We start from the raw sequence: 22,126 nt of genomic DNA, 5'->3' as shown, positions 1-22,126 counted from the left end.
ACCCATACACACACACACACACATACCAGGTCAGAGGGAACCTGTAAATCCTGCCTTAAAACAAATAAGAGTGGGGGGAATTGGTTAGAATTATATGCTCTTGATCTCTTCACATTGACTTGAATGGAGGATGCAAACTGGATGGCTCTCGTCTTCCCTAATTGCATTCTCCTCCTCCCTTGAGTATTCCTGCTGTGAAGGAACTTCAGTGTGTTGGAATGATGGCTATTTTCAACCTTGCAGTAACTTGCCTGGTGAGATGGGTCACTGTCTCTTCTTCTCTCCTTCTAGCTCCTTTGCTGTAGCTTTGCAGTTCCTTCTTGTACATATTTTTGTTTCTCCTATTTATTTTAGGAACTGTGTGCGAGAATATTTGGGATCTTGCTTTATTTGTGTCTATGAACTATTTTTTTCCAACTCATTTTGCAATATTTTTCAACTAGGGTTTTGTGAAAGAATTTAGCCCCACAGAAAATCATTTGAATGACTGTTTTTTTTAGTTCTCCTCAAGAAGGAGCATAGCTAGTGCCTGCTAGATACATAGGAGAGAAATTAATTTATTACATACAGTAGCTGCCTTAGAGCATTAGGACTTAAATCTCCTTTTTAAAGAACACTCTAAAGCAAGGTTGACAAGGTCTGCTTTAGAGTGTTTCTGTTGTTTGTTGAGGAAGAAATCTTGATTCATTTCAGTCGGTATTCTACTAGTGAGACGTGGTGGTCTCTTCTTACTGTTCAGGATCCAGCTCACATGTTACCTTGGATTTGCCGAGATGGAGGAAATCATCTTTTGTGTTCTCTTGGTTGCTTGTCTGTACCACTACTACCACAGGCTGCATTGTCACATTGTGTTATAATTATTTTCTTATTCACTTAACAGATGGGGGAAGCAGTTAGAGTTGTATGCTCTTGATTTGTTGACACTCCTGATTTCTTGACTCTCTTGGATAGGGGATGCAGACTGGGTGGCTAGTAGCCTTCTGTACAGGTTCTCCCAAGTCTTGCTTACTGCATTGTGGTAGGCAGCCCCGAAGATGGCCTCCAGTGGCTCTCATCTCCTGGTATTCATGCCGTTTTGTGGTTTCCTCCCACATTAAATACGGCTGACCTGTGTAACCACAGGTTATGGTGGAATTGATGGAATGTGACTTCTGAGACTCGGTCATAAAAGCTTACTGGCATCCACTTTGTTGCTTTTGGAGCTACCATGTTGTGAGGATACTTAAGCAGCTCTGTGGAGAGGTCCATAGGACCTCCTGCCAACGGCCAGCACCCATTTACCAGCCATGGGGATGAGCCATTTGGAAAGTAGATCCTGCAGCCCCAGTCAAGCTGCCAGATGACTGCAGCCCTGACAGATACCTGGACTCATAAAAGACCCTGGGCCAGAACCCCCCAGATAAGCTGTTCTTGAACTCAGAAACTGTGTGAGATAATGAATGTTTATTTTTTTAGGCAGCGAATTTTAGGATAACTTGTTTAAAGTAGCAATTGATAACAAATATATGTATTCTCAGAATATATTACTTGACTCATAATGGTTAATTCACACAATTCATATATGAATAATTCAGAATGACCTAAAAGACCTTCTGGTGGTTTTGAGCACTATTTTTCCACCTCTCCTTTTAAAAAATACAAGATATAAAGTATATCTATATAGATAGATAGATTATATATATATATATATATAAACATTTTTAAATGTCTTAAATGAATAATTGAAGGATTCTGTGCAATAGCAAGAGAGAGTTATATTATGTGGCAAGATTTTGTTATCCTGTGTTCTGTGATACCTTCAAAAAAATGTGTTGTAAGATCATAGTCACTATTTTATGCTTAACTTCAATTATGTTATTGGTTTTTAGGGAAAAGTCTGGAATGTTAACATGGATGGGACTAAAGGTGATTTTTATTTTCTTCATTATAATTACCTGTATTTTTTTCAAAATATTTTACAATAAGTTTATTATATGCAGAGATTATTATTATTATTTTTATTTTTTTGAGACAGGGTCTTACTCTGTCGCTTTGGCAAGAGTGCAGAGGCATCATCATGGCTCATTGTGACCTCAAACTCCTGGGCTCAAGGAATCCTCCTGCCTCAGCTTTCCAAATTGCTAAGATTACAGGTGTCAGCCACTATGCCCAGCCCGTAGAGATTATTTTTAAAAAGTATCATCAGTAATATTACTGGAGCACATATAAAGAGCTAATTATTGTTTAAATATTAGTGAAATTTAAAACAGTACTTTAAAAAGTCACATTCATTCATTCACATACTCATTCCTTAGGCATTTGAGCGCCTGTTATATTCCAGGACCTGTGCTGGGTTCTTGCTTTTAAAAAGCTTCAGTGACGGCTGCTCTTGATCTCTCGTGGAGAGCTTTGTGTGTGCATGCAGTGCTCTGGCACAGCGATGTGAGAGATGAGTTCCACCTGAGCCTCGGAAGGCAAGGCAGGCTCACAGGGAAGGAAGGTTCTGTTTGAATTCCTATTTCTCCTGTGTGTAGGGGCAAGAGATGATAACAGAAGAGGAGCCCAGCCAATTCCCTAAACCACTAGGTTAGAAGAGGTGCTGTTCTAGCTTGTAAAGACTCCAGAATGACATCAGATTGTACTTGGAGGGTCCTCTTCATAAACAGTGTCTCCGTTTTTGCACTTAGTAGGGTTGCAATCATTCCTCTGTTCTACAGTTGCAGAAATTGAAACTCAGATTGAGTGATTGCCCAAGACTGTGAGGTCCTTTGTGGATTTGAATTTAGGTCTTTGAGTCTTCATTTGATTTGTACGCTTATATTTTTTACTAACATTTTTTGTCTACTGAGCATGAAGAATTTGTTTGGTATAGAAACTGTGGTCTAATTGACACTTAATCCTTTGCATTCTTTCTCTGGGATTAGAAAGCTTAATAACAAAAACACTAGCTTCTCATGGCTTTGATTCTGTCAGCTCAGAGAATTGTCTTAAGGTTTGGAAAGTACTTGGTCTATACTATGCAGTGATGAAATCACAGCAGTTCGTATTTGTTGCAGCCTTCGTTTAAGTGCCAGGCGCCATGCTGATAAGTGCCTTCTTTCATGGGCTAGTTCAGAAGGAATGGCAGTCTCCTGATGGTGCTTTTCTGTGTGATCTGCAGTCGCTGCCAGCACCTGCTGGATTTGCATTGGCTGCATCTTCGTCTTACTGTACACTGCTGACAGGCAATTTCCATTTCTACAAATAGTGGTGCTCCCTTTTAGTCAAGGGTGGCAGCACCAGTAGCCTTTTGTACAGATGTGGGCGTCTGGCACTTGGTAGCTTTGGTGTTATGGACAGGGGATTTCATTCGGTGCCAGCCAGTGTCCTGATGTGCCCAGGGGTGCCCACTCACTGCCTCCCGAAACAGGTTCTGTCTGATGCCAGGGCACCTTAAACTGTCAAGCACATGGGCTGTGAAAGGCTAGGGAGAGAAGGGGAGGGGTGGAGGATACAGGGGGAGGGCACCAGGTGCAGAACAATGACTTCCAAATTATGTCACGAGCTGCCAGCCACACGAGCACTCTGGCCTCATTACCACATGAAGTGCCACAGAAGGGCCTTTTCATTTTCTCCTAGTGACTGTGTTTGCCACGGTCTTGCTGGGGTTGGGGGGAGGGCCACCCTACTCACCCCCAGTTAACAATGGAGCACAAAGTCCTGGCAGAAGGAACTTCACAGTGTACCCTGGGGCTATTTTTGATGACAGTGAGTGGCTGTGACTCACTGTGAGAGGGTGCCCTGGCAGATGCCGGCTTTCCATCCTCCCTTCCCAGCCCTCCCCTGGAGATGAGCAGGCAGCCTGTCCTTTGTGCGCTGCCTGGCCGGCTGCTCCTGCTGCTGCAGTTCACTGATATGTCCACAGCAGCGGCCTGACGGGGCTCTGACAGTGGTTTTTACCATATATGGCCATCAGCGCGCTGCGGCTGTCAGCCGGCCAGGATAATTTCCTTCCTTTGCTTTGATTGGCTGCACTGTGCTCAGAGAACGGTGGGATCTGGGAGTGTGTGGTGAAGAGAAGCCACTGAGTCAAGTGCAGAGAACGGTTAACCCTTTCTTGGGTTTGTGGAGAGCACTAGTCTGTGCTGAGCACACAGACAAGTGCTGCTGCAAAAGCCCTTGGTGTGTAAATGTGATAACCCCAGTCTGGGAAAGCGGCTCTGTCTTAGGCTAAGAAAGGTGCCTGAACACAGATGACTCTGGAATAGACTCAAGGTGTAGTGAACAAATTTCTGCAGTCATAATTTGTGCAGAGGCCGCCTTATAACCATGCGGAGCAAATTGCTCCCGCCAAGCTGAATGTCTGTGTTGGCCAGGGGTGGGACCCGAGTTCAGTCCAGGGAAGACTGTGCGGGGAGGGCCAGTGGTGGGGCACATGCCTGCTTCCTCTGAGGAACAGGGACTTGGGTTTCATTTCTGGCTGAGCTTTAAGTCGTGAGTAAAAGATACCGGCTACTGAATTGGGTCTGTACTCCAGTGCTCTGCTTGTTTACAACTGCTACAAGATGTGAACTGCCTGCCCATGGAGCCCAAGGCATTTACCTTAAAAAAAAAAAAAAAAGTTGCAATCTTTTTCTGTCTTTCATCCCCACTTCAAGGAGTATTGATTTTCCTTCTGAGGCTCGTGGATAAGCCAATGCAAAGCTGCGATTGGAAAGGGTAGCCCTGGAGTTCTTCGTCAGTCACAAAGGGTCCCAGTAGAGAAATCTCTAGCAGCATTTGCTCTGTGCGAGAGATTAGGCAACCAATTGCTCTCTTTTCTGATTTGATTTGAATGCTTTAATTTCCTATATTGCATTTACATCTATAGTTCTTTTGCTTTTTAGATTTTGCTTTCCAGCTGAATTTTATTTTCACTGGGTTCTCCCTCATTTTGGATTCCTGGTTTTTGTTTGTTCTCTGCCTAGAAGCATTATGTGGAATTACCTGTCTGCAACGATGAGCAGGAAATATTAGCTTTTCACTTTATAAATTTGTTGTTAAGTCAGGAATTTAGGAAATACCGCTTCTCTGATCTCTATTGCATATTTAGACACGGTCGAGTAAGGAAATGTTAACTTTTCTACTTTTTTGCTTTCTGACAATAAAATAGTCATAGTTTTATAGTAACTTCCCTCAAGTTCTTACTGGGCTTTAAAATATGTGTATTCAGTATTAAACACAGTTTTTAAAGAGGACCTGTGATGCCAAAATTATTTGCTTGGCATTTTCCCTTCTGCCCATGAAGACTGCTCTTTTTCCCCCACAGGCAGGTGAGGTATCTACAGGACCACACTGCCTCTCCCTGGCAGCTTTAGTTGCTAGCTTACCTTACCTTACAGGGTAACTCAAGCTGTATGTTTTATTCCAGAGCACCTCCTCTTACCTCAAGGTTGGTGTTTCTGGTTCCCTTAAAGTAAAGCCTCGTCAGAATGTTTAATCCTGGGCTGGAAGCTGTGTGTGAGGGGCCAGCCTGTCCACAAGTCATATGTTGTGTGCATCAGTCTTTCTGGTTTGCTGCCTAGTCCGTCCCGTCATCCACTCCACTCTCCCCTGTCCCACGGCCACAGTCACTCTAGCTTCTCCCCGGGGAGCAGCGAGGGCTTAAGAAATTCCAACAGAACATGTATCCACATAAATAATACTGTCATAAGAGAAAGGAAGTTGTAAAAAAAAGGAAAACCCACTTCAATAGATGTCCTTCTGACTCCTTTGAACTCCGTACAGTGTGAATGGAGCCCTTATGCTTGGGTGGAAAACTTTTCTTCTGCTTCCGAGCACATGTGTGACTTACGATTCTGCTTGCTGAGTTCAAGACTTCTCATTATATTGCCCCAAGCCAGAAATGAGTTGTCGTTGAAATGTAGGCACATATGTGATTTTGATACTCATTTTTTCCTAAATGAAAACTTAGATATAAAGTAGGAATGAGCAGTTTGGAAAATCTTTAACTCTCCCTTATTCCTTGAGTCCGATAATGTCAAGTGTCTTTGATTGCCTTCCCTGGGATGTGGTGGGGGCCCTTCAGGCCCTTACATCTGAGAGTGGTATAACCAGTCTGGATAGTAGGCACAGATGACTGCAGATTAGAAGTTGGAAAAGTACTGGGAAGTGAGACAGCTGCCTGTGCCGGATTAGATGAGGGCGGCAGTGTGGAGAGCAGTCAGAATCCAGCACCCTAGGAAGGTTCAGGTTTCTATCAGGAACTCCATAATGTAAACTGGAAAGCATTTGTTTGTGAAATATATTAAAGGGAACTATTTGATTCGACTGATAAAATGAATGTTACTTTTTACCACCATGGGGGTTTAGTAACTTTATGAAAACACATGGTAGTTATGAGAAAGAGTAAGCCAGCTGGGGGAGGTATTGTGTGACTTTGACAAAATGTGACATGTCTCCATTCTTGAAGGAACAAGTGATTATTAGATTGATCTGCCTTAGCACCAATTTGGTAGCATCTTCAACCTAATCTTATATTGAGCAAGTTAATGTGTGGGTTGAAAACAATTATGTGAGGAATCACTCTTACAGTAAGAAATAATCACTCTGAATAATCTTTTGTATAATAATATGTAGGACATATTGGAAGCATTCCAATTTGAAATTTGAGGGTTTAGGAAGGTGAAAATGTCTTCAGGTACATCTGCAATGTCTCCTTTAAAAACGTATCCCAGGGGAGAACTACTTTATTGAAACATATCTGGGGAATTTTCTGTATATGTTTGTATACATTTAGGATTTTTTGGTTGCACAGTACTGTCCTCAGTATGTAGGATGAGTATGTTTCTTAAATGTGGATTCCTTTTTGGAATGAGGTGTGAGATAAATAAGACACACTATTAGATGTAAGTAGAAGCTTTATGATTTTTCATTAAAATTGATGGGAAATATACTTGCAACTAGAAATACCATTTCTTAAGAGTTAAATTGAATTTTCTGTGCCTAAAGATAAATGTTTTTGCAAAGTTATTTAAATTACAGACATCCCTTTTTATAGCAATTAGATAAAGTTATATATTTACTGATGCTTAAATCTTGATTTTCATCTCCCTCCCACCCCCGCTGCCAGCCCCCTCCCTGTCCCCCTTCCACCCAGGCCAAATGCCCTTTGGAGGAAAATGTTGCCTAACTCTGCGGGTTTAGTTGATGCCTCAGTCTCCAGGAGCTCTCCTGAGTCTCTTGGATACTTTGAAATTTTTAAGGATTTTCCCCAAACCCAGAGCAAATGATAGTGCTGGTATCTAGGACAGTTTTCGCCATGGTGAGGTTGCTGGCTGGAACATATTCAAAGCCATTACCCTCAGCTCAGGCGAGCCACGTGGAAATTGTGCCATTACACCTCTCCCTTGTGCCAACTGTACACACGCTTCAGAGGCTGAATTTTCCCTTGGGCTCATGTTGCTTGGCTCTAGGCAGGCCACTGGATCTCTCAGATAATAATGTCTGTAAGCCAGTGTCCTGACCTATTTCACCAGTGTCCCATGAGTTTATGAACTGGGCTCTGGGCCAGAGCCTTTGGGAACCTCGGTGTTGGTCATTTTTGCCACTTGTTGAGTTGACTTGCTGATAATCCCAATCACTTTGAGTTTTAATTAAAGAGGTATAATAAAAGCTATTCTATGGCACGTGATTGGGACTAGTAATAATCAATGAATCAAAGCGTGATCTAAATAGCTGTTACTTTCTCAGCTAACTTCAATTCTGTGCTAGAAAAGTAGTAATATTCTAGATGGTGCAACAGAGGTGGTTTATCCTTAATGAAACAGTAGACTGATCTGATAGTAAAATGAAGTTATTTTATATATTAGCCTTGGAAGATTGGTGGGAGGTTCTTAAAATGGCACGTACTAGTTAAACGAGTTATCTAAAAGCTGGCGTTAAATTCTTATACATCTTCCTTCCAGCTGAGCATTCATTTAAATTTGCTGCCTAGAGGTGGAGGTAAGCTGTGTTGTCCCCAAAACATGGTGGATATCTTTCTGAATGGCCCTTCACAATCTAGCAAATTAGACACGGATTCTTTGGCTTATTCACTGGGTAATAAATGAGTATGTGTCATGGGGATGAATGAGAATTGCATTCTCATTAGATCCTAGTGTAAAGTGTCTTTCAGAATGAGTTTCCTCATCTTTACCATATAAGGCGACCATTAGTGTGGTTTTCTTCAGTCTCCATGTAGTTGAGCTCTCAGCAGTTTATAAGTGCCTAGCTCTGCATTTTTAATAATATATACTCACTTGGTGAATAATGTATACTCACTGGGCACAAATACATTGTTGTGCTTTTTTCTTGATTTTTGTTAGGAGTAGGAAGATATTTGAATATTAATTATGTACTAAGAAGCTTACTAAATGACTTTTTTTTCAAGTTAAAATGAATAACCCTGGCTAAAAGCTAACAGGTATTCACTAGCATTCCTCTTTCTAGCTTTCCCCCTGGATAGCAAGGTAGCTGGTACTTGACCATGTGTGTGTGAACGTCCAGCATGTCAAATGATTGATGTACATTTGAAATGCCATTTCCCCCATACTTTCTTCTCATTTTTGTTCTTTTATCACTATCGGATATTTAGTTGCCTTTCTCTTGTGCTGCAGTGTGATGCTACTTTCCCTGTTTTATTTGTTGTAAGGATTTATGATGACATCACTACCAGAGGAAGCAGCTGCTCGCAGAATATCGTTTTTTATTAATTCTCATGTTTCTGATGGCCAGCTGCCAATTATTTTAACATTACTTCTGTGCCTTTTCCACAACATGTGGGACAGTGGAAATTTTCTTTCCCTATCCAAATCTAGTATGGATGGTCAGTAGTATTTTACTGTCTGCTTCTTGACTTTGTGCCTCAGTCTCTTTATTTAGAAGTGGGGATAATAAAGTTTGATAATAAAATAAAGGCTGTTGTGAGAATGAAGATATTAAGGTCTTCAGACAGTTCCTAGCATGATAAATATTCTAAAAGTATTAGCCATTATTGTTATTATTATTTGATTTTGATAGAAGGGATGGAAGTGTAGGTGGCAGTTGCCCTTTCAATGACATTCAGGTCCCTGTGAAAATGTTAGATGCTAGTATTTTTATGCTACAGACTTATCAAGGCTGAGTTGGGAATGGCAGAAATGTATATTACTATTCTCAAATGTTTTAGTTGACTGAGGAATGCTAGTGAATAGCTATTAACTTTTAGCCAGGGTTATTCATTTTAACTTGTAAAAAAAAGTCATTTAGTAAGCTTCTTAGTATTTAATTAAGAACAGCTAATGCTAGTACTTTCAGATTCCCCTCAAAATTGCTTTATGTCTGAGCAAAAGTTCTTAGCCCAGATTGGAAAAAAATCACTTGGTGTTCTTGGAGGTTCAGAGTTCAGTACTATACTTTGCCATCAAGGATGCCAAATGTGGTTTTCTGGGGAGAGCCTAAGAATGCAGACTCTGAGATAAAATAAAGCAATTCAGGTAGAAAACCTTTTTTCCTTGGGAGTAAAAAGTTTTTAAAATGTAAAGTTAGTAACAATGCACTGGTGTGTTTCTCAACTTTATTATATTTTTAATTCTTTTTCTCAAAATAGGAAATGTATCAAATAAAATAACAGGACACTTATTTACTCACCCACAAGATTAAACAGGTGCTAATATTTAGCCATGTTTATTTCATATCTCTCTGTTTAGGAAGAAAAAAAGGCATAACAGATGTAACTAAAATACCATTTTCCTTTCTTTTTTTCTCCTTCCCCCAGTTAATCATTTCTTCAAATATGTGTCATCATATTTTTGTATTTTTATTACATATATATGCATCTGTAACATACTTTTATGTGTGCTAACATTTACGTAGGTAATATTTGTTTCCATATTGAAAATAGTGAAATTGCTTCTGCTTTTGCCACTATTTCCAACAGTACTACAAAAACTATTCTTCTTATACAAAATGTGGGAGCATTTCTCTCACCCAGGCCACCTAGAAGTGGTATCGCTGGAGTGGACATCATCACCTCTGCCTATTACCAAATTGCTCTGGAAGAGGATTGCAGTAGGATATTTTGCAAGCAGTTTATATGAGTGCCTCTGTCCTGACCTCCTCACTGGCACTTGTATTTAGACTTTCTAAATTTTTGCCAGTTTTAATAGGTGTAAAATGTTACCTTGTTTTAATTTGTAGTTGTCTCTAGTGACTAGTGAGATTGAGTATCTTTTTTTTTTTTTTAAATTTTTGAGACAGGTCTTGCTCTTTTGCCTGGGCTAGAGTGCAGTGGCATCGTCATAGCTCACTGCAACCTCAAACTCCTGGGCTCAAGTGATCCTCCTGCCTCGGCTTCAGGGTAGCTGAGACTAGAGGCTCATGCTACCACGCCTGGCTTATTTTTCTATAGTGATGGGGTCTCACTATGTTGCTCAGGCTGATCTCCAATTCCTGACCTCAAGTGGTCCTCCCTCCCCAGCCTCCCGAAGTATTAGGTTTACAGATGTGAGCTATAATTTTTAATCATATTGCATTGTACTCAGAACATGCTGTACATCACATTGATTCCTTGGTATTTTTTGCGATTTGCTTTGTGGTCTCCTAATTGGCCATTTATGAAAATTAATGTTTAATGTGTGGTTGAAAAAAAAAGTATTTTAAAATGTAGCTACAAGGCTAAATATATATCTATTAGATCAAAATTGTTAATTTTGTTACAGTCTTTTTTTTTTTTTTTGCTGAGTAGTCTCCAAAAATTCTTTTAAAATCTTCTGTATTCATGTTAGTTTTGTCTGCTTGATCTCTTAAGTTTTTGTTGAAATGTCTTAAGATTATGGCCTTGTCATTTTCTTCTTAGAGTTCTGTCAACTTTCGCTTTAATTATTTTGAAGCTATGTAGTTACAGCTACATAGTTGAAGTTTATAGTGACAATGTAACTTTCCAGTGAATTGTTTCTTTAAATCTTGGGTAGTGACATTAATCTTCAGTGATGCATTTCACCTTAAAGTTTATTTGTTCTGGTATTAATTCAGCTACCAGGTATATATTTTAATATGCCCCCCCCCACCTTTAGTTGCCTTTTAATTTCCTGTTTCTATGGGATTGAATGAGTTTTTTAATTCCAGTGCCACTGCCCCCTCCTGCCTTTTGGAAGTCATACATTTTCTTTCCTTTTAGTGTTTGCTCTTAATTTTAACATGCTTGCATGACTTAAAGTCTAAAATTAGTCAATTTTCCTGCTTTTCTCTAGAGAAGGGTTCTGAAACCTTTGAACTCAGATTATTATATGCCTTTTATCTTACATGTTATTGTTTTCTAATATTTTATTTCTGCCTTGTTTTTATCTGTACTCCAATTAGTCACTAATACTAAGGTTTTACGTAGTCAGTACTTATTTGTATTTATCATATTTACTGCTCCCCCCTTTTTCTCACTGGTTTGGTATCTCAATCCTTTCTTCTAGTTCACTTTCTTTTCCTGAAATGAGTCCTTGAACTTAATTCTTTGAAATTAATTTTGAAATTCTTTGAGATAAGTCCAAAAATTTAATTCTTTGAACAAGGGTCGATACATGGTAAATTCTGTCTCTTTTTGTCTAAAATGTCTTTTGTTTGCTTTTTTTGGTCATCACTCTTGAATGATAATGTATCTTGGTATAGAATGCGAGGGTTGTTTTTCTTAGCATTTCCAAGATACTTTCTCATTTCTCTCTTTCTATAATTGCTTTTGAGAAGTCTGCCCACAGTCAGATTACTGTGTAGGTAATCTGTCCTTTCTCTGTGGTTGCCTCTGAGATTTTCTTTGTTTTAGGTATTTTAAGTTGCACTAGGATGTGACTAGATAGGTATTTATTTTCATTTGCACTATTTGGGACTTGTGCCTCTTGAATCTAAAGGCCTATACAGTAGAACATTACCTGGGGTGGTAGCTCCAGGGGTACAAGTGAAAACTATCTCTCACGCGGCTTTTGTGGGAATACAATGAGAGAATTAGGTAAAACCACCTGGCTTAAGTTTAGTAACTGTTCTTTCTTTAAGGAGAGACACCATCAGAGCTGTGGAGTCCAGCATTTGTTCAGTTTTGGGTAACATCTATTGAGCACTTTAAGTGCTGAGACAGTACCAAGTACTTTACCTTCATTGTCTCATTTGGTCCTCACATCAAGTCTTAACAAATGAACTGCTAGCATTCTAATTTTACAGGTGAGGAAGGGGGTTGAGAAGTAGAGTCATCTGGCCAGGACCTCCACAGCTAGAAAGTGGCAGAGCTGTGACCCCAGCCTGGGCCGTCTGCTTCTCAACCATTGGTGCTTCATTGCCTGTAAATGACCCATGTGGCTCCTTCTTAAAACACCTAGGTTCCATTTAATATGGTGTTCATTGACATTTCCTTTTTTAAGTCCCTTTTCGGTGAGGGATTTCAGGATATTAAAGCTGGATTTAATTAGTTTTGTAAGGGAAAAGGGGAGGACGTGAAGAAGCGTAGGCCTTCAGTCTAGACAGGCCCATCTTCAGCTCTCAACGTAGAACTCACTTTTCTCAGCAGAAAACCTTCCCAAAGACGATGACCCCATAAGCCTGGTTGAGGGCCCTTCGTCTGTGTTCCTCTGCCCCTGTGCCTGTCCTCATGCAGCATGTCTCATGCTGCACTGTCGTTGGCTGTTTAGATGTCTCTCTCTGTCCCTTTCTCCATTGGACTCCATGCTCAGCCAGGGCAGGACTGCCCTGTTCATGTCTGTATCTCCAGCACTCAGCACAGTGTCTGGCCCTAAAAGTTCACAAATAACACATATTTGTTAATTCTTAATGATGGAGTTAATTATTATATCAGAAGAACTAATAGTGATAGTTTTTCATTGTTTATTATATTCCAGGTACTATAATTAAATTTTTCACATACCTTACACAGATAATTGTAATACTGAATTATGATTTACCTAAAAATGTTCTCTCATTTGATTCTTGTAGTAATCCCAGGAGGCAGTATTATTGTTACCTATTTTACAGATGATGAGCCGTAGCTTAGAGAGATTACATGATTTGTGTAAGGTTACCTGCTGTTTAATCAGTAAAGCCTGGATTTGAACCCACATCTGTTTGATTCCAGAGCCTCTGGCATTGCACTTTAGCATACTGCTTCTCTAGAGATTTCTATAGTCAAGTCAAATTAGAGAAATCATAGAATTTACTGATCTTGAAAAATTGCCAAGAGGCCTGCCCGGTGTTAGAATGATTTGCCATACTAAGAGAGCAACAATGACAGCAAATGGATTCAGTTGTACATTGCAGTGATTCCTTTTTGTACACCTGCTCTTAGAGCATAGACACCCTCAGCATGAACAGCATTAACCTGTTTAGAAAACAAAATAGCTTTTATCCACGTGTTGTTACACTGGCAGTGGTCTCAGCTGACACAAAATTGGTCTGATAAGCTGGGTTGTCTTGTTAGATACAAATATGTAACATAAGCAAATTGTGGTGGCTATTTATGACCAGCATTACACATTTTATTCTTAACAAGATGTGGAACTGGCTAATGGGTGAGGTCTAAGTTGGTGTTAATTGGACTGTCTGGCATTTCTGCTGAGTGAAGGCAGTGGAGAGACTGAGGCATTAGAGTACGGTATGCCCATTAGCCCCTAAGCAATAACTGAAGCTTTTCTTTCTTTTTTTTTTTTTTTACTTTAACAATGCCATCCATTTCCAGAACTATTAACTTGTATATTCAAGGATATTGTCTTATTGTATTGAGAGGTATATTTCACATTTTGAATACCAAGGTTTAGGGTTTCTTCTGTTTGTTTGTTTCTTTATACAGTAAAAACATCCTTATAAGTTATAATTTGGCTATTTTAGAATTGTATTTTGATAAAAAGACTTGTATTCTCTTTTGCTATGTCTGTTAATGCAGTTGATTAAATAAAATCTTTGTGGTTGTAGAAATTTGGATCTTTGTAATTTGATGGAGTGTCCTTGGTAGTAGCTTTTTCTAGAAATGAAAGTTTACAGTCTTACTAGTTGACACTGACTAATACAAATGTCGTCATATGTAGACAGTTGAGAATTTTGGGTAGAGGTTATAAAAGAGAAATGGGCCTGAGAAAACATTTAAACTCTATGATGTTGGTGCTACATAATAGGTTTGTTTCTGTCTTCTTTCAGACTGGTCGAATTGACAAATCCTACCCTACAGTATGTGGCCACACAGGACCAGTGCTGGACATAGACTGGTGCCCACACAACGATCAGGTCATTGCCAGCGGTTCAGAGGACTGCACAGTTATGGTAAGCTCCCCGGGTGTTGCGTGCACATAGGCCAGGCCAGCGAGACTCACCTGCTGCTTTCAGAAGTGTGGGCATGTGTGTGTGTGTGTGTGTGTGTGTGTGTATGTGTGTGTGTACAGGCTTAAACAGCAGAAAGTCATAGCAGTTTTGACTGTCCATTGGATTATATAGGAATTTAGCTACGTTAAAATTTAACTACAGATAAGCCTTTTATAAGCCCTTCTATCAGAGGGTTGTGCTGTATTGTCTTTCTTCTTCTTTTGTGTATATATGTGTATGTACTTATTGACAGTTGATATCTACTCTGTGGAATGATTTTTAGGGGAAGTAAAATGACTTTCCAATAATTCTATGAATACTGTTTGACCATATGACCTCCCCAGAAAAGGAGAGGAATAATTGCTGGCACAAACTGTATATGATGGTGAAGTAAGATGCCAAAAGAGACATGTAACAGGTATTAAGAGATAGTAAGATTTTTGGCAAGTGCTTATTTCCAAGATAATTTCAAAAGGTATGTTCTGTGCAGTGCAACCTGGTTAAGAAAGTCCTTTTCATGAAGATACACAAACAAAAAACTGGAAAGGTAAAATAAGTTCTTTACATTCCCTCGTGTAGACTCCAAAAGTAGGTTATTTATGAAACCAGGCTTTGGAGTATGTTTTTATGTAAAGTTTTGTTCTTGATTATCATCTTTAGCTTTAAAAGGTGATTATTGGTTCGGATCAGTTTTTAATACTAGCCAAAGTATGTTGAAAAGGTTAGGCATAAGCATGGATGAGAATATTGCTGCCCTGGGAGTAAGTGAAGATAGTCCCTAATTAATTTGTAAGTAGTCTCACACATGACAGGTAGAGAGCTTTGAGAACCATGCTACTTTTAGTTTCCTCTTCATTGTGTCTAGAGTGAAACATTGTTTGGAAGGCTTTATTAATTAAAATCATTTTACATAAACACAAATTAATTCGTAAACTGTGTCATTTAAACATTTACCCACTTTTCCTCATGGGGTTTTGCCTGAGGATGTCTCCTCCTGTGATCTCATAGTTTTGGCAGCCAAAGCATATTAAAGAAATATGCTGCTGTTAAAAGAAATTGTTCTGTTTAATGTGCTTTGCTAAATTGACCATTTTAATGGCTGCAGATACATTTTGCTTACGGAAAGGAATATTATTTAGACCCAATGCCAGAATCTTAAACTGAGGAATCTTCACCTCTTCTAAAAGGCAGATTTGACCCATCTCTTGCTCCCCCCGACCCCTGTCTCTAGTATTACTGGTCATGTTATCCTTTTTGAAAAAAACTTTTGTATTATTAAACACCCAGAAAAAACACACCAAATTGTTAAGTGAAAAAGTGAAATAAGTGAGTTAAATGATTTGTTACAGAGTGAACACCCGGTGAACCACCCCTTCCGGGTCAAGACAGAGCTTTCCCAGCCCCACACTTTTCCAGGTGCCCCATCCCAATCACAGCTCCCTCCCTCCCTCTAAAGGTAACCACTGTCCTGACTTTTGTGATACTCATTTCCTTGCCTTTCTTTGTGGTGTTAATCACTCAAATGTGCATCTCTAGACACTCTAGCTTAGTCTTGCCACTTTTAAAAACTTGATATATCGTCTTTTAAGTCTCTTAATCTGTAGGTTCCTCCTCCATCACTTTCTTTTCCTTCCAATGTATCTGTTGAAAAACCCTGACCTCTCACTTGGACTTTTCACCCATCTGCATTTTACTTATTACACCTTCATAGTGCAGTTCCACATGCTCCTCGGTCCTCCGGATTTCTCGTAAATTGGCAGCTGGATCCCAAAATGTGGTCAGATTCAGGTTCTGTCCATTTGGCAAGACTATATTGCTAGTGTCAATTTCTTCCATCAGGAGGCACGAGATGTCATGGTGTCTGGTTTTTGGTCTTTTTTGATTTGTGCAGCTATTGGTGCTCAATGCCTAGGTTCTGTAATTCACTGGGAGTTGTAAAATGGTGATGGTAAATTCTATCATTTTGTTTGCAATTTCTAACTGGTAAAATTTTATAAGATGACGTTCCCTCCTGATTACCATTAATATTTAGTTACTCAATAAGCATAGTTCATTTAGGAAAGCAGGTTAAATGCTTGACTCTTTCCTTTTATTTACCCTGTTTTCAAGATAATGAATTGGTTCTCTGTCATCCTCAGAAGGTGACGAAATTAGTTTTTTTGTCCTTTCCTTTCATTTGGGACATATGGATGTGAAAATATTTGATGGGTTTCAGTCCATCAAAGCTCAGATTGCCAATGGGAACCTCTTCAAGGTTCCTGAGTTGCTTTGAAATGACATTTGTAGTCTTTAATAGCTTTCTTGCTGTCTGATATGTTAAGGTGTTTCAGGCTCACATTGGATGTCTCTGCCCAGACTGTTTCTTTCAGAATTAGCGATTTCTTTCAGAAGCCCTGATTTCTTTTAATGGAAAACGATATTTCTAGGTCACAGTCTGGGTGCTGGGGATGGTCTTTATTACCATGATGATCATTATTTTTAATGGTCAAGTAAATGAGGCTAGAAATTGCATATATATTTAAAGATACGATACTTTGTGATTTCATCCTAATTTCAGTTCAAATTCAGAATACAGACATACCTGTAGAATACAGGCATACCTCAGAGACATTATGGGTTGGGTTCAAGACCACCACAATAAAGCGAATATTGCAATAAAGCAAGTCACAAGAATACATATGAGAGTTATGTTTACACTGAACTGTAGTCTATTAGTGTGTAATAGCATTATGCCTAAAAAACTATGTACATGCCCTAATTAAAAAATACTTTATTGCTCAAAAATGCTAATGATCATCTGAGCCTTCAGTGAGTCCTAAACTTTTTGCTGGCAGAGGGTCTCAACCTTGACGTCGATGGCTGCTGTCTGATCAGGGTGGTGGTTGCTGAAGATTGGGGTGGCTGTGGTAATTTCTTAAAATAAGACGGCAGTGAAGTTCACCGCATTGATTGAGTTTTCCTTTCATGAAAGACTTCTCTGAAGCATGTGACGCTGTTCAGTAGCATTTTACCCACAGTAGGACTTACTTGAAAATCGGAGTCAGTCCTCTCCAACCCTGCTCCTACTTTATCAACTAAATTTATGTAATGTTCTAAATCTTTTGTTGTCATTTCAACAGTGTTTACAGCATCTTCACCAGGAATAGATTCCGTCTCAAGAAAGCACTTTCTTTGCTCATCCATAAGAAGCAGCTCCTCATCAATTCAGGTTTTATCATGAGATTGTGGCAATTTAGTCACATCTTTGGGCTTCACTTCTAATTCTCTGGCTGTTTCTACCATATCTGCAGTTAATTCATCCACTGGAGTCTTGAGCCCCTCAGAGTCATCCATGAGGGTTGGAATCAACTTTTTCCAAATTCCTGTTAATGTAGATAATTTGACCTCCTCCCCTGAATCATGAATGTTCTTAATATCATCTGGAGCGGTGAATCCTTTCCAGAAAGTTTTCAATTTATTTTGCCCAGATCCATCAGGGGAATTACTATCTATGGCAGCTGTAGCCTTACGGAATGTATTTCTTAAATAATAAGACTTGAAAATTGAAATTACTCCTTGATCCCATGGGCTGCAGAATTGATGTTGTATTCGCAAGCATGAAAACAATCTTAATCTCCTTGTACATCTCCATCAGAGCTCCTGGATGACCAGGTGTGTTGTCAATGAGAAGTAATACTTTGAAAGGAATCTTTTTTCTGAGCAGTAGGTTACAAAAGTGGGCTTTGAAATATTCAGTAAACCATGCTGCAAACAGATTTACTGTCATCAGGCTTTATTGTTCCATTTCTAGAGTACAGGCAGAGTAGATTTAGCACAGTGTTTTTTTGTTTTTGTTTTTTGGGGGTTTTTTGAGACGGGTTCTTGCTATGTTGCTCAGTATGGTCATGAGCTTCTGGACTCAAGTGATCTTGCTGGTCAGCCTCTGGAGTAGCTGGGACTGTGGCTAGATTTAACACAGTTCTTAGGGGCCCTAGGATTTTCAGCATGGTAAATGAGCATTGGCTTCAACTTAAATTCACCGGCTACATTAGCCCCTAACAGGAGAATCAGCCTGTCCTTTGAAGCTTCTAAGCGAAGCATTGACTTCTCCTCTCTAGTTATTAAAGTCCTAGATGGCATCTTCTTCCGACATAAGGCTGTTGTGTCTACATTGAAAATCTGTTGTTTAGTGTAACCACCTTCATCTATGATCTTATTTAGATCTTCTGGATAATTTGCCGCAGTTTCTACATCATCATTTGCTACTTCACCTTGCACTTTTATGTTACGGAGACGGCTTCTTTCCTTAAATCATTAATCAACCTCTTCTAGCTTCAGGGTCTTCTTCTGCAGCTTCCTCACCTCTCAGCTTTCATAGAATTGAAGAGAGTTGGGGCCTTGCTCTGAATTAGCTTTGGCTTAAGGGGTTGTTACAGCTGGTTTGCTCTTCTGTCCAGACCACTAAATTATTTCTTCAAATCAGTAATAAGTCTGTTTCACTTTCTTATCTTAGCGTCTTCTATCTCATTTTGAAATAGTATATTATAGTTTTATCTCTTTTGAGCATATCTGTTTAGCATTCTTATATTATTATGGGCTATTATTGTGTTCTTTTTCTCCTTTTTTTCTTATAGTAATTTGGGGATTTGGCTTTTTTTTTTTTTTTTTTTTTTTTGCTTATTTTTGTGTGAATTTAGATTTCCCAAGCTTTTTAGAAGGTGGCTTGGTTCAGATAGCTGTTCTAACTTCTCAGAGCCCCCTCTTCTGCCATCTCCAGGTACTATTGAGAAACAGCGTGGCTTGCTTTTTGAGATTTCCTGGCCTGCTTTTATTTGGCCTTTCTCATTCCTTTGTCCATCTGATTTCTATCCTGCTCCAATTTGATTCCATTCCCTGGAGTTTCTCCTTAGTGTAGGGCCTGTCCTGGAAGGGAGCCCTTTCTGGGTGGTTTGGAGAGTACTGGGTGTAGATTGCTTCCGCCCCTCCAGACATTTTTATTTCAGGCCCTCTGGCTCAGCAGCTATTGGAGAGGGCAAAACCCGTCCCAGTTTCTACTGCTGGTCTCAGATTGGCCTGCTGGTCTCAGATTGGCCTGCTGGTCTCAGATTGGCCTGCTGGTCTCAGATTGGCCTGCTGGTCTCAGATTGGCCTGCTGGTCTCAGATTGGCCTGCTGGTCTCAGATTGGCCTGCTGGTCTCAGATCTGCCAGGTTCCCCATGGCTGGGGAGCACCTGAGGCCTTATAGGTACAGATCATTTGGCTGTTGGCTTGACTCTGCCCACTTGCATTTCGAGTTATCCCCAAGTTTTTTTATAAATATTGTTTCTGGGGTTTTTTTTGTTTTGTTTTGTTTTATTATCTGCTTGCTCTGTGTTTTTATGGAGGGACTTGGGAAAAATCCCAAAACTATGCTGCCACCAAGGTCACCATTTTCTCAGAATCCTCTAATGTTTGCGCCTTTATTGGTATTGCTGGAGTGACCATTTTGTGAATTAAATAATGCTTTGGGATAAATCCTTCTAATTTGTTTTAAACCCTTAAGTATGGAACTGATATTTAAATCACTCTTTAATCATTTAATGTCCCTCAAATCATATGTTGTTATTGGGGTAATTGAAGCTTTTATAGATTAGCAGTTGAAATGAAAGTTTAAAGAAATATTGGATCTTCTCCTATCCTACCTGCTTCTTAATACCTTATTTTCCACTTTGCTCTTCTAAAGGTAAAAGAACACTGTAGGATAGATCAAATGTTTTAAACAACACCTTCCCCCACCCCCCCAACAAACAGAAAAGCTCTCTGTAGTTTCTTAAGCCCAGGTTATTGGTCGTAGCTCATGAGCTGCACATAGCATAGTACAGTACAGTAGAGGGAGGGTACCAAGAAGAGCCCGAGACTAGGAGTTCTGAGCACATGCAGGTCACTGAAGTGCTCTCAGCTTCAATGCCTTACGTATAAAATGGAGGTATAATAATAATGCCTATTGAGAGGAGCAAACGGAAGCTATAAATGCAGAATGAGCTATTTTTTGTAATGGGTTTTGATGTATATCTGTAGTGGATTCATAGCAGCAAGATTACCTTTAACAGATATTTGGTAGAAAAATATATTAGAACCAATTTATGAAATGAACTGTAAAAGGGATAAAATTAGCTTTCAAAAAACTGCCTTTAGTGTTACTTATAGCATAAGTCCATTAAGTACTAAGCATTTAAGCATTGATTTGTTAATTTTGTGAGCACCGATTCTGTGACCGTGATGTCTCTTTGCAGTTTTAGGAGAGGGAATACCAATCTTAAGGTATATTCCCCCATCTTTTAGAGGTGGCCTCTTGAAGCAGCCTAAAAGTAAATTATACTGAGACAGTTTACCTTTCCTGTACTGCTTTTTGAAGCAGTGCCTCATACCAGCAAACCGCAGTTATATAAATCCTACTCCCAGAAACTACACTTTGCTCCTAGGTTTTCTAAATTTTTGGTTCTTTTCTTCAACAATATCTTCACATAGAGAGTTTTAGGATTGTGGCTACTACGTATTTTACTTGGGGAAATTTTAGCTCTAAGAAAATAATAATGCTTTAAATAATACAAAGAGCAGCCAAGTTAAGTTTAGCAGATGATGTTGATTCAACATTATTCCTTATCTGCAGGGTAGTAATCAAACACAAATGCAAAAAATGGCTAATTTAAACAATGAAATTGCGTAATTGTTTCTTCCAGAGCCTGGGGGATGGAAAGATCTTGCAGACATGATAATCTTAATTGTCTCCAGTGTATATATGGCCTGAATGGTCCCAAATTATTAAGTTTAAGTGGACACTTTGCCCGTCTTCCAAATCGGCTTTATTCTTCTGCAGAAATCAACAACAATAAACTCCCTATCTTATTCATTTTTGTTTCCATCATAAATGTTCCCATTTTCAGGGTTTTTCAGTTTAAAAAAAAAAAAAGCCCTGCTAAACAGATTTAAAAAGAGCTGTAATACTTCCTAATATAGTTTTTGCCATGAAATAAAAAATGGAAGTGATGTGTGGTTCCTCGCAGTCATTCGGCAGGGCCCCATATTATTTCCATCTGTACAGATTGTATCTGGGCCCTTTGCCAGTGAATATTAGAACCTTGGCAGATCCAGACCCAGCACTCAGTTCTCGATTTTCCCAAACCTAGTGTTGCTCTTGGTGTCATGGTTCATTTAGGAGTGTCCTGACACCCGACATGCCACCCCGTGGGGTTACTGGGTCAGTGTTTCTGTAGGGGATTGTGCTACTCTGCAGCTGCTCCCCAATCTGTAAGTCTCTTCCTGTCTCTTAAGATCATCACTTTATTTTCCCTTTGGAATTGGTTTCCTTAGCATTTTAAAAATATGGCCTTTGGGGAGAATAGCCCTTTTTATGGCTGTAACTCTAGTGCCTAACCCAGTAGCAAGTTCATGATGGATGATTAAAATAGGAAAGCAGTGTCTGGAAACACTTAGCATGTGCTTTAAATTTGCACTGTATTTGAAAAATAAAACCATTAAACTAATTGTACTTTAAATTACTACTTGAGAGAAACCTAAGTTTCTTAATTTTCCTCTTTTTTTTTTTTTCTTGTTGGAATTGTTCTCCTGAGCTGTCTTTTTTTCCCCCTATCTAGAGTTTCACATGTGAAAAGGATGCCAGTGATATGATAGCTCTGAACACGCGCTTAAATTTTCCTGAACCACAATGGGTTTTCACTGATTTATTCACTTTTTCATCTGGGAGCCCTTGGGACTGATTGCATTTTTGTCCTTTCTTACAAAACATTGCCATAGTAATGTCTTGTCCAAATAGAAAATTTTAGAAACACACATCTTCATTTGACAATTAAAAAAAAAGTGGGAGAGG

General features: G+C 39.3%; 1 protein-coding gene and 1 pseudogene across 2 annotated transcripts in view; one reads left to right on the top strand and one right to left on the bottom strand.

The window, feature by feature from the left end:
- CORO1C (coronin 1C) overlaps positions 1 to 22,126 on the top strand; it is a 77,223-nt gene that overhangs the window by 36,307 nt on the left and 18,790 nt on the right. For both annotated transcript variants that reach the window (XM_069496809.1, XM_069496807.1), the window contains exon 3: positions 14,119 to 14,241. In XM_069496809.1, the coding sequence (XP_069352910.1) occupies positions 14,119 to 14,241 (123 nt within the window). The remainder of the gene's footprint in view (positions 1 to 14,118; positions 14,242 to 22,126) is intronic.
- On the bottom strand, positions 21,180 to 21,245 carry LOC138402008 (U7 small nuclear RNA; annotated as a pseudogene).

The sequence above is a fragment of the Eulemur rufifrons genome, chromosome 21 (assembly GCF_041146395.1).
Source record: "Eulemur rufifrons isolate Redbay chromosome 21, OSU_ERuf_1, whole genome shotgun sequence".
In the NCBI taxonomy this organism is placed as follows: Eukaryota; Metazoa; Chordata; class Mammalia; order Primates; family Lemuridae; genus Eulemur; species Eulemur rufifrons.
Note: the sequence above shows the minus strand (reverse complement) of the source record. Positions and strands in the feature narration are given on the sequence as shown.